The sequence below is a fragment of the Macrotis lagotis genome, chromosome 6, assembly GCF_037893015.1.
Source record: "Macrotis lagotis isolate mMagLag1 chromosome 6, bilby.v1.9.chrom.fasta, whole genome shotgun sequence".
NCBI lineage: Eukaryota > Metazoa > Chordata > Mammalia > Peramelemorphia > Peramelidae > Macrotis > Macrotis lagotis.
The window spans coordinates 47,317,486-47,331,059 of record NC_133663.1 but is presented as its reverse complement, the minus strand read 5'-3'; the positions used below and the strand labels follow the sequence as shown (position 1 = coordinate 47,331,059).

The window sequence follows — 13,574 nt, the reverse complement described above, 5'->3', positions numbered from 1 at the left end:
AGAACAACTCTCTAGATACTACATCAGTGGAATTCCTTTGTAAGGATCCCTATCAACCGTATATTGACTTAGTTTTAAAAGAATCTGTTCTCTTTGTTTTATCATATACTTACTTTTTGTAGTTATTTCCCAGTTACCTCTTAATGAGACTCAGATGGTTCTAGGAGTGTTGCTGGCCTCGAGTCTAATATCTCTGCACAACATCAGACAGTCACTCATTGTTTCCTCATTCTCTTTCATTATTATATCTTGTTCTGCTCATATTTTCCAATGACATTAAAAAATGTCCCTGGGATGAGTCACTGTCCTGCTATTGTTCTCTTATTTAATGTTCCAAGGACTAGAGCAAATAAATGGAGAAAATCATGGATTTTGTAGTTAGATGAAAAAATGAGAGCATAGCCTCTTCATTTAGAGGCTTCCTGCAAACATCCTCAGTTGCAATTGTTGGAGCAGACAGAACAGCTAGGATGCTATTACCTCATCCATTTCCCTCCTGATTTTGACCTCTTTTGCAAGGTGTAAGTATTTTTAAAAACTTCTGCTACTTTGCAGCTTGGAAATGATGCTATTTATTAAGAGCATCTTTTAAAATCATTGCTCTTAAGAAAGGCAGCAGAGCATCATAAATAGAGCCAGACTCAGAGTAAGGAGGCCCTGAGTTCAAGTGCTGTCTCCCACCTATACCAGCTATGTAATCCTGGGTCAGTCCTTTCCCCTCCCAGGATTCCAGGCAACTCTAAAACTATAAGTTTTAGGAAAGGAGCTGACCTGTGTGAACAAAGAAGGGTCTACACTACACTGGCAGATCCCTGCATAGATAAAATCATAGTTCTGATTTTTGTTTGTGTTTAAAGACATTGTTCTCAAGTTTTACCAATCATTATTGTTTCCAGGCAATTGGGGAAAATCTGTGAAAATCACCAGGACAGTTTTTTTAGTTGAGTTTCTAATGTTATTTTGAGGTATGTATTTGTAGTATTAGGCAGCCAGGCAGCCTAGTGGATAGAATGTTGGACCTGGAGCCAAGAGGACCCGACTTCAAATCCAACCTCAAATATCTACTAACTGTGTGACCCAGAGCAATTCCCTTAACCCTCTTTGCCTCCTTATTTGTAAAATGATTGAGAGAAGAAAATGGCAAACCACTTCAGTATGTCTGCCTAGGGAAAATCCCAAAGATGGGGGTCACAAAGAGTCAGATTCGATGAAACAACTCAAGAACAATTGCAATATGACCATTTGTGATCTTTTAGGTTGTGGAAAAATAGCTCTTTATAATTCTATCCCCAATCATCAGTTCTAGCTCACATCTTGTTAGTTATTAGAGTTTAAATTTCAACAGTCTGCAATTATTATTATCATGTACCAGCTAACTTTAGACCAAAGAACCTGCCGACATTAACTCATAGCATAGTATGGCAAAAATGATCTCTATCTATCAGCGCACAAATCTCACTTCTAATGCTCATTATCTATGTAACCTTAAGAATGCCATTTAGCTTTTTTGGGCCTCAGTTTCCTGATCTGTAAAATAAGGAGTTGCATTAGATTGCCACTAAAATCTCTTCCAGTTCTAAATCCTTGCTTTTATGATTCTATGCAAAAGATTCACCAACTATTAAAACTGGTGCTTCATTTCAAAAGAAGACTGCAGAAGGAAAAAAAGATACACATTCACAAATACCCAAATTCTTCTTGGTTAAAAAAAGAACTTTGTATAATAATTGGGGAGAAACACGGTAACTTGTCCTATTGACTACATATAAACATATTGCCATATGTATGCATATAGATGTGAATAAATATATATATATATATATATTTAAAACAAGAAAGATCATGGAAGTTATAGTAATGCCATTCTGCTCTGTTTCTTTTCAGTAATGATGCACATCTCACAGACTGCTCTATTGAAGCATTTCCAAATAGGATGAAAATCATCCCTCTGGGGGGAGAAGCAGTAGTAGTGTTAGTTCATAATAGTAGTGGTAGAGAAGCATCAATGACATCAGTTCCATAACTGCAGGGCCCTTCGATAAGTGGCAAAAAAAATTTTGAGGCTTAAGGATTGACAAGAAAACAGGAGGAACAAAAAAGTGGAAAGAAAGAATTCCTCCATCCTACCTACTTATGCCCCATAATTAGAGGAAGGAAGTATTTTAGGGGTTGAGAAGTCTTATGAATGAAAAGAAAGATTAAGCAAGAAAGACCACACTGAGTGGGAATAAAAGGGATACCTTTCCATTGGGTGTACCGCCACCTTTGGATTGCATTCCCTCTTCACTTCGGCCTCTTGACATACCTGGTTTCCTTCAAGACTCAGCTTGAGTCACCTTCTTCATGAAGGTTTTCTTGATCTTCTCTATTTGAGAACTCTTACACATGAGATTAAGGCAGCATGGCACAATAGAAAGGGTATTGGGTCAAGGGAACAATGTACACAATGTCAAAATAATATAATTGATAACAACACGAAAAGGAGTTGAACTCTGATGAACTGTGGTGAATAATCACAGTCTGTAGAACTGGGAGTGCTCACTAGAGAGGTAAGAAATAGCAGATGTGGAATATGGCCTAGATTGTCAAATAGTCAAGCTGTGTCAGTTGGCTTTGCTTAAATGTTCATTGTTCAAAAGCAGGTTCAATGATTAGGGAAGGACGAGGTTAAGGGAGTACTGCTAATGACCCCTCTCCTAAAACTACCTTGTATTCTTTCTTCACGTTTGTGTGTAAGGGGGTGACCCTTGACTGTTCCCTTGTATGGGGCATGGCTGCTTCTGAAAAAGCCAGTTGTTAAGTCTAACTTGCAGTTAAGTTCACTTGCAGAGGGCACAATTCTGTTCAGGGCTCCTAAGTAACAGAATTAAAACCTCACTAACCATTCTGAAACAGTAGTTGCTATTTGCATAAGACAAACTATAGAAGATTAAAGAACACGGTTTGTTTCAGTGGTTTGTATGTGAAAATTTAGGACTTTTAGGTTAATAATTTGGAGAAGAGAAAAGATGGCAGCTATTTCCTCTGCATTGGCTCTTTCATTGTTGAGAAGTGAAGTCAAAGCCTTCAAAGGAGTAGAACTGAAAACCCTTTTTACAATATAGTTCGTTGCTTTTTCTTAGCTTAGGAAATAGAGGATGTCACTGGTGCAACTATAGGTATTAGAAAAACACCAACCAGGAGCGATGAGATTACAGAAAATCTAACTGAACAGAGGAAAAGCTTGGAAGCAGAGAAGCAGCCCAGAGGATCGACAGAGACCTCCTGACCAATGAGGATTCTGGAAAGCATAATGTTTATCAGTTGAGATTAGCAATAGAGGCCTCTGGTCTACACAAAGATTTGCTCAAAATTTCATGGACAGTTTTAGAGAAAGAGAACAACAAATTTCTCACTGGACGTAGATATCCATTACACATGAGTCTTAAATACACTAGAACTTTAAATGTGTTCTATTTGCCCAATATATACTATGTGCTTTGGTTTCATCAAGATTTATTAGTGGAATGATATGTAAATATCATATCCTTATTTTATTTATTTTCAGTAGATGTTTTAGTTAAGATTAATTGAGAATGGGGTGGCTATGTGGCACGGGGTGACTAGGTGGCACAGTGGAGAGAGCACTGGCCCTGGAGTCAGGAGTACCTAAGTTCAAATCCAGCCTCAGACACTTAATAATTACCTAGCTGTGAGGCCTTAGGCAAGCCACTTAACCCCATTGCCTTGCCAAAAAAACACTAAAAAAAAAAAAAAGATTAATTGAGAATTAGGAGCTGATTTATCCATGGGAAATATACTAGTGGGGCTTATGGGCTATAATGTTAGTAAGAAGAGTTATTGCACCCCAGGACTCTGAGAGTTAAAGTAGTAACCAAAGAGTCTTCACCACAGGCAATCAGCCTACTTGCCAAAGTATACAGGTGAGATGAATGAGCCAGACTCAGACCATGGAGAGAGTCAGGGCTGTTACTACACTGTTGGACATAACTAGGTGGCTTAGTGGCTAGGCCACTGGGTCTGGAGTCAGCAAGAGCTGAATTCAAATCTGACCTCAGACACTTACTAGCTATGTGATCCTGGACAAGTCATTTTCCACTAGAGAAGGGAATAGCATTGCTAAGAAAACTCCACAGATAGTATGGTCCATGGGATCATGAACACAACTGAACAACAATAAACATACTATGGCCTACAAGTCTATGTTGCCTCCCTTGATAGAATATAAACTCCTTAAAGGCAGGGACTGATTCATAAATCATACCTCTTCTTGATACATAGTAAATGATTAATTAAAATACTTGCTTATTAATTTATTTGGGTGAATTGAATAAATAGAAATCATTTGATGTACAGGCTGTATAAACATTGCACAGACATGTACTACTGGAAAGTATTCTAGATAGGCCAGATTACCTATTAACTGATTTTTTTTACTGAATTCTTTGGATGCTAAGTAGATTTTTTTCTCTTTTTCCTCCAGAGTAAAATTTCCAGAATTGCCACAGAAATGTTAGCAACTCGATATGAAACACAATATGTCTATGGATCCATTGCAAAAACAATTTGTAAGTCATCATTTTGTTCTGTTTTGCTTTTAATAAATGGGCAATTTGAGAGGCAGCATGGCATAATGAGTTATATACTTTGGAAATGAAAGGTATATTCCTAATGCTCTTATTGTCACTTGATGCGTCATCATATTTAAAGCCATAAAGAACCATCTTTCCCTAAGAATCTTAACTGGGAATCCATAGATTTCAAGGGGAGGAGGCCTATAAACTTGAATGAGGAAATTTTACTTTTAAAATTACTTTTAATAGTTTAATTTTTAAGTTATTTATTTATTCTAAATTTTTAATTTTAAAAGTATTTTAATTTTTTAAATAATTTACTTATTTTTAAATTAATTTAATATTTTGTATGTAATTATTTATTTCTTTTAGGATTATTTTAATTTTTAAAATTATTTTAAAATAATTTTTAAACTATCTTAATATAATTGGTTCTTTTGCAATCCTACTTATTTTGCTTTATACAACTAAAAACATGCCGAGGAGTCCATAAGCTTCGCCAGACTGTCATGGTGGGGATACAATTGTAGAATAGTGCATCCCACCCCCAAGAAAGGGTTAAGAATACTTGAGCTAATTCAAATACTAAGAATGAGAGAATGGTGCAGCTAGGTGGCACAGTAGATAGAGCATCAGCCCTGGAGTCAGGAGTACCTGGGTTCAAATCCAGCCTCAGACACTTAATAATGACCTAGCTGTGTGGCCTTGGGCAAGTCACTTTAACCCCATTTGCCTTGCAAAAACCTAAAAAAAAATGAGAGAAGTAAGGTGATTTTCCCAAACTTCCACAGATATTTATTCTCTGATTTCAAAATCCATTGTCATTTGTGCTCTCTAATTTAGTTCAGTTTGTTCCTCATCTGTATCAGAACTCACTAAATGTCCATTAAAAATCATCAGATTAATAGACTAGGTTTTTCTGGATATCTTTTCTCAATATGATGTTATATTTTTCTGATTATTTAACTTTCTTCCCTTATGATTCAGTATCTCAGAAAATAGGAGTTTCAGGGGCAGCTTGGTGGCACAGTGGATAGAGTACTGGCCCTGGAATCAAGAGAACCTGAGTTCAAATGCAGCCTCAGACTCTTAATAATTACCTAGCTGTGTGACCTTGGGCAAGTCACTTAACCCCATTGCCTTATTTTAAAAAAAATAGGAATTTCTAAAAATCAGCAAGTAAATTTCCAATCAAATAAGCATAAACACAAGAATAATTTACTACCTGTTTGATATGCTCCTATGAATAGCTCCTAATTAAAAAAATCCTTAAAAAAGTGCAACATTCAGTTTTAAAAGCACCCAATCAGTGGTATTCTACCCTCTAAAATGTTTGAGAATCAGCAAACATTCTTATTGCAAATGTTTAAATGTAATAGAAAGGTAGGGGCAGTTAAGTAGCACAGTGGGTAGAGCACCAGCCCTGGAGTCAAGAGGACCTGAGTTCAAATTCAACCTCAGACACTTAATAATTACCTAGCTGTGTGACCTTGGGCAAGTCGCTTAACCCCATTGCCTTGCAAAAACTAAAAAACAAAATTTAATAGTAAGGATACAAAATTTGGAGATCATAAGATCTAGATTCAAATTCCAGAACTACTGTTTACCTCTTTGACCCTGGCCAAATCACAGCTTCACAGATACTTCACTGATCATTGATGAATTCAATGTTCCTTGTGGACAGAAACTATCTTTTCCTCCTTTTTTATTCCTGTCATATATATTAGGTACTTAAACATTTATTGATTGGAAAATCCTGTTGCCTCTTTTGAAAATTAGGTGTTGGACTAGATAAACTCTAGGACCCTCCTCTATCTTCTCTGTGATACTATTGTCTATCAAAGTCCAATACTTTGTTGAACTTTAGTAGCACCAGAATGTGTAACCTTGATGATGAAGCTTCAGACACACAGGTAGATAAATGAGAAGCCATCCATTACATTCCACCTATTTTATTTGCAATGATGCACATTTTCTGCAGCTGCCTCTCTAAGTCTACTCTTGCTTTCTACCTTCCATAGCTTTTCTTTGCAAATTAAGGATTGGAAAATGTAACAATTGCCATTGTGTATCATAAAAGGAAAAAGATTTCTCTCAGCCTCAGTGCATTATTAGGGGGAAATTGCAACAAATGACTGTCTACCATTAATGCATATCTTCTCCATCTAGTACTATTAATCCAAATGGGAAATTTCATAGAAAAAAAAAGCTATTCTGTGGGGAATAAAAATGCTCTCTATAATCCTTGAAGTCCTAACAATTTCTAGAAATTAATGGTTAAGGGCACCTGGGACTACCAAGAGAGAAACTGACCAAGGTTTTTCAAAAGTATATCCACATGCCACTATTCTAACCGCCCTGATGTTCCCTGCCTGAAATGAGTAGTAATGTGGGAGAGGTCATAGCCATTTGTATGTATATCTCCTTGCTTTTCCAAATGTCCATTTCCGCAGTTTTCCCGACCCTTCAGGACTGTTGTGATTACATGAAATAAAACATGTAAGACCCTAAAGTTCTATACAAATGTCAACTACTCTACATCAAATTTGTAAGGAAGAGGAAAAAGGATAATCCATTACATAGAGCCTACAATTTGCCAGACTTTTTGCTGAGATTTTACAAATATTGTCTCATTTGTTCTTCACCATAGCCTTGTGACATAGGAACTTTTCAATAGCATCATTTTACAGTTGAGGAAAACAAATTAAGTGACTTGCCCAAGGTAACAAAATTAACATTTGACCTTCATTCTCAAAAAAAGAACATGACATCAGGGAGGTGATGCCATGACAAGCACTCAATGAATTGGATTTGAGTGAGGGGGTGCTATGCTAAGTCACCAGCCTCACTTTCTCCTCCAGAGTCATCTGGATCCAGTGACCAGATGTGAATCAGGAGGACTGTAGATTGCCTTGAATGTGAGACGGTCAGGGTAAAGTGACTTGCTCAAGATCACTCAGCCAACAAGTGGCAAGTATCTGAGGATGGCTTCGAACTCAGATCCTCCAGACTCCAAAGCCAGTGCCCTATCCACTGTGCCACCTGAGTCACAAAGTTAGCTGACATCTGAAACTGGATCTGAACTCATGTTTTCCTGACACCAGGTCCAGTATTCTATCCACTGCACCCACCATCCACTTGAAAAAGGAATCATAGAGTTAGGAGAGGATCTAGATAGAGTATAATCTGCAAAGTGGGAAAATTGATGAAAAAGGATTTTAGCAATGAAGACGTTTTAAAGGACATGGGGAAACGTAAATTCAAGAATTTTGAAATGTACTTCAATGATTTCATAGCTTCCCTGATAAAGAAACGTAGTGAGTACCATAAAAGTCTCAATGGATTTAAGCCATTTAAGGATCAAATGCACTATGACTTTTGGGACACTGGTTAAGTAAGTAGTGGTATTGTTGCTGATATTAATTGGATAATATTCATCAACAAATCAGCACTTTGTGTGTGTTGACATTTCATTACTTCATCCTCCTCAATACTAAACATTTATTGGAAGTTCAAGCCTATAGTTTCTTTTCCTTGCCTAAGGGCATGTTTATTTAATGATTTTCTTTGAGGGCTATTCCTATCTTCAAAGGGTATTTGTAGAGTTTGATGGATTGTGTTTGGGAAGTCAAGCTTCTAAGGAACACAGTTAAATAAATATATCATTAGACTGATCATAAGGAAGATGAGAGGCTATAGCTATCTTGGTTTAACAGATTTTATACATTTGATCTTTTAATCATAAAGATATTTCCCTTCCATCTTAATGTTAATGGTAAAATTCCTTCTCTCTCTCTCTCTCTCTCTCTCTCTCTCTCTCTCTCTCTCTCTCTCTCTCTCTCTCTCTCTCTCTCTCTCTCTCCCTTCCCCATATATGTGCATATTTGAGGAAAATGAGGATAAGTGACTTGCCCAGGTTCATTAAGAAATGACATATATGACTTCATTGATGTTCATTCCATAATTATTGAATAAAGATTGCCTGTGTCCTTTAAAAACTGCATTTGCTCCCTCTGACCATCCTTTTTCATCAACTTTCCCACTTTGCAGGTTGTAATCTACCTAGACCCTGTGATTCCATATGAATCTGGTTTAGGCAGCTGATGTGTAGGTATAGTTGGAAGAACACTGCACCTGGAAAACGGAATATCAGGGTCATGTATTATGATCCACATTGTCTGTGTGTGTGTGTGTGTGTGTGTGTGTGTGTGTGTGTGTGTGTGTTTTTTAAACACTTTAATGGAGGCAATGTGCTCCAGTGGAAACAGTGATGAACTGAGAGACAAAGAACCTAAATTTAAATTCCAACTGGAGAATTACTACTTGAGGGAACTCAGACAAATCACTTCAGCTCTATCAGTCTCTCAGTTTTATTAGCTATAAAATGAGGGAGATGGGTTAAATGGCCTATAAAGTTCCTTCAAGCTCAAAAATCTGTGATCCTATCAAATTTTTATGATCTAGGTGAGTGGTCCTCTCTTTAAATTATCTCTGACCAACTTTTTTTTTTAAATCTAGGTTCAAATTCATTTTCAGACATATACTAGCTATATGACCTTGGGCAAGTCACTTAACCTTTGCCTGCCTCAGTTTCCTCAACTCTAAAAAAACAGGGATAATAATAGGGTTGATTAGAGCACGGACCCAGTACTCAAGAGGACCTGAATTCAAATCCAGAGTCAGATATTTACTAACTGTATCACTTAACCTGATTGCCTGAAAAATAAAAACGCCAACAAAACACTTAACACCCAGTAGATATGCTATAAATGCTAGCTGACTTCCCCTTTTACTGTATTTCTTAACCTCTTTAGGGCCAGCATTTCTGATAGACTTTTGTTGCTGTTGTTGAGTTGAGACTGAGTCTTCAGGACTCCATTTGGGATTTTTTTGGCAAAGATACTGGAGGGGTGAGTCATTTCCTTCTCCAGCTCATTTTACAGATGAGGAAACTGATGCAAAAAGGGTGAAGTGACTTGCCCAGGGTCACACAGCCGGTAAGTGTCTGAGACTACTTTTGGTCTCAGCAAGATGAGTCTTTCTGACTTCAGGACCAGAGCTCTGTCCACTTGTTACCCAGCTGCCCATAAACTGATCAGCTGTTCTTTGTCAAGTTCATTTTAACACTCATAAAATACTTCCCTTTCTTGTCTAGTTCAGGGAATATGAATTTATTCTAATACTAATATCGATTAAATAATTTAAAGTTAAAATTGCTCCAATATCAGTCAACACATGGATGTGTGTGTGTGTGTGTGTGTGTAGACACATGACAATGTAGAATGGAGTCAAAGACACATATCAAGAATGTTTAAAATGTTATCCCGTTTGTATTATTTTAGTCACTAAAAGCATGCCTTTGCTTCGATTCTGACCAAACAAGATGCTGGGTGAAATAACCTCACAGAGAAGAGTTGGCTCCTTAGTTAAGCTGTCTAGTTTATTCCTCAATACTTCAGTTGTTTGGTCAACATTATTATTATTATTATTATTATTATTATTATTACCCTTGGTAGGGGTTGGTTATCACATACTGCCAACATTCTCCATCAATGCAATAGATAATATTTATATTTTACCAACTTTGCTCCAGTTTATTTCCTCTTAGGGAAAAAATATTAATAGTTCCTTCTAATATAATGCTTATTTTTTTCAGACCCAACCTCAGGTTCATCTACAGACTGGGCTTACAACATTGGCATCAAGCGTTCATTTGCTTTCGAGCTCCGAGATAAAGGCAAATATGGTTTTCTCCTCCCAGAATCTCAGATAAAGGCAACCTGTAAAGAGACCATGTTGGCTGTCAAATCTATTGCCAAATATGTCCTCAAAAATCCTTCTCCCATTCTGAAATGAGCTAATTAATTCCTCTTTTCATTGTAATAGATACATGTAACTTCCATAATAATCTCATTTAACCCTTAATGAATTATCCTTATCTCTAGGAAAATGCTTATGCTCAAGTCTTATTAACTCAGCTTTTGCTTGCCATTGTACACAACTTAGCAAAGGGAGTTGAATCAAGGTGGGGGGGAAATCCCTTTGATGCAATGGCTGTCTCTTAGAATTCTGCAGAGTTGATTATTCTGATTATATATGTATATATATATATATATATATATATATATACACACATATACATACATACATACATACATACAAATTGCTTTAAACAGTCTAAAAGGGGCTGCTATCTCTTCCCTGCATGCAGTGGGCTCCAGGAAAAAAAATTAGATTCAGAGATTACTTGAATTTTCTGTGACTTCAGAGATCCTTTAGTCTAACCTCTTTGTTTTACCAATGAGGCAATGGAAGTCCAGAAAAATGAAGCCAAGTTATGTAGCTAATTAGTGACAAAAGCTCACATTCTTTCTCAGAGCACTTAATATCTAGTCCAAAGTATGCCTTTCCATTCCTCCCAAATAACATTTTCCCATCTTAGTTTCATTATCACATTGCAAATACATCAGTGTATCCCTTTCTTTCCTCCACTAAAAAAGAATTTTAAAATGCTAAAACTTTAAAAGATAAATATAATGGGGCAGCTGAGTAGTGCAGTGGATAGAACATCAACCATGGAGTCAAAAGGACCTGAGTTCAAATCCAACCTCAGATACTTAATAATTATCTAGTTGTGTAACCTTAGGTAAATCATTTAACCCCATTATCTTGCAAAAAAAGAAAAAAGATACATCTATTAAGATTCTTCTTAAATTGTGCTTTCTTTCACAGTTAAGAAATGACTATAGATTTTATTGTTCTATTAAGAATCACCTGAAATATTAATTTCTCAATGTATATTTGCTGAATTAGATTAACTATGGCTTATATCTCTCTATAGCAGCAAAGCTGCTAATTTAGAAAATAAAATGCTCTGTAAATGGAAAGATGGAAAGTCTTGTTTCTTATCTTCAAGCCAATTCTCCCCATCACATTTTTCATTAATTTGTGGAATTTACAATCTGCCATATTTTGCCAAGATTTCCTGCCAATGCTCTAGGCTGCCATGTGCCAAGATACAGTGAGAGCTGAACTATCATGTAAGCTGACTCAGAGGAGAACTGATTGGAAAAGATTGTTTTAAGGGTAATCCTCTAAGCCATATGGGGTGGGCGATTTTCAGGTAGATCTCCCCGTAGCCTGAAACAGCAGTATAAGATATATCTCCCAGTCACCTGGGTACCACTCCCAGGTTGCTCGGGATTTGAGAGATGAAGAGTTTGGGTGAAGTGCTCTCCCTAAGCATTCTACAAAACTGACTTCTTTGAGCTTCCAGGATTCATTTCTATGGATTATAAATGATCCTGAAACCCAAACTCACCATTAAATCTGGTGGCAACTCCCATTTATCTGCCAAAGCAAGGCAAATCTACTTGGACTACTTGCAGAACGTTCTGAGAATTTGCACCTTTCTTACTCACTCCTCAGCTGACTATCTGGCCAGTGGAGGAATTGGGAGAACATCTCAGAATGGGACTTCTGGTAATTTAATGACCTGTCAGAATGTCATGTCACACACACCCCAAAATAACTTAAATGACAACATTTAGTTGGAGGAAAAAATTCTTCTCTTCTGGAGATGGAAGCATTGAACCCAAAGCATTATTATGCATGAAGATTTTTTCAGGATATGGAAAATTCATAAAGCTGGTAAATAAATGTTAACACATGCAAAATTCTTTGCGTTTTTCTTAATGTGACCGAAAACCTCACTTACTCAGTCTATTTGTTTTCCTAATAAATTTTTTTTTCACATCATGCAAGTATCATTAGTCCAAAGCATTTCTTTAGTTCTGTCTTTGCAACATGCCATGTCAGCACTATAGAAATTGAGCTACAGAAATGGTCATCATCTCAAAGTGTTTATAATGGATTAAAATGAATCCCCATAGCAATGCAAGTACAAAAGTAAAGACTGTTTCAGAGAGATGAAGTAAGGAGTTTAACTAGTTCCTTCAGTATTTGACCATTTGGTATCCATCACTTTTCAGGGCAAAAGTATCCTAGCCTGTCTAGGTAAGATGAATTCATTCAATGAGATAACATAAGTGAATAGGGAGAGAAAAAGGAAGCAGATGGGGTAGGAATGTTGGATTTGAATTATTACAGATATTTTCTAGTATAGGAGCACCTGCTAAACCTGTAGTTCTTGCAAGTCTTGGAGACTCAAAAAAGAATGGACAGGTGGGAATGTTGTCTAAGAATAAGGTATTTTCTGATCATGGGAAACTGAAAGAAATCTATACAAGATTTTACTAGGAAAGTAGAGGAATAAAATCAAAATTACAAGAAAGAGAGAAACAGAGAAAGAAAGTCAGAGAAAGAGGGGAGAGAGGCAAAGAGACATGAAAAGGGAAGGGGGAGAGAGAGAAAAGAAAGGATGGGGAGAGAGAGGAAAAGGAAAGAGAAATGAAAAGACAGAGAAAAGCAGGAGGCATTGAGAGGAAGAAGAGAGAGACAGAGAGAAGAAGAGATAGAGCCATAGGGACAGTGTGATAAAAAGGGAAAGGTGGGAGAAGAAAAAAAGGAAGAAGAGAAAATGAAAGAGATAAAGGGGGAGGGAGAGAGAGACAGAGAAAAAGAGGAGAAAGAGAAGAAGGGAGAGTGGGGTAGAGACAGAGAAAGAGGAAAAATGAGAGGGAGGAGAGAGAAAAACAGAGGGGAGAAGAGGAAACATAAAGACAGGGAGATAGAGGGGCAAAGAAAGTGAGAAAAGAAGTGAATAAGAGAGAGAGCACAGAGAGAAAGGGAGGGAAAGACAGTGAGAGACAGAGAGAGAGAGAGAGAGAGAGAATCAGAGAGAAAGGAACCAAGGTATAGAGGGAAAATAGAGAGAAGAGAGGGAGAGAGACAAGATAGGCAGAGGAAAAGAGAGGGAGAGATAAAGATGGGACGGGAGAGAGAGTGAGGGTCAGAAAAACAAAGAGGGAGAAAGAATAAGAGAGGAGGCTGAGTTCAAATCCAGCCTCAGACACTTAATAATTACCTAACCATGTGGCC

At 37.1% G+C, this 13,574-nt stretch overlaps 1 protein-coding gene across 1 annotated transcript in view; it reads left to right on the top strand.

The window, feature by feature from the left end:
* Positions 1 to 12,286, top strand: part of CPA3 (carboxypeptidase A3) — a 35,453-nt gene extending 23,167 nt beyond the window's left edge. Inside the window, exons 10-11 of the mRNA XM_074191118.1 lie at positions 4,484 to 4,568; positions 10,231 to 12,286. Coding sequence (XP_074047219.1) covers positions 4,484 to 4,568; positions 10,231 to 10,430 — 285 coding nt within the window. The 3' untranslated portion in view covers positions 10,431 to 12,286. The remainder of the gene's footprint in view (positions 1 to 4,483; positions 4,569 to 10,230) is intronic.
* Positions 12,287 to 13,574: the final 1,288 nt, after the last annotated feature.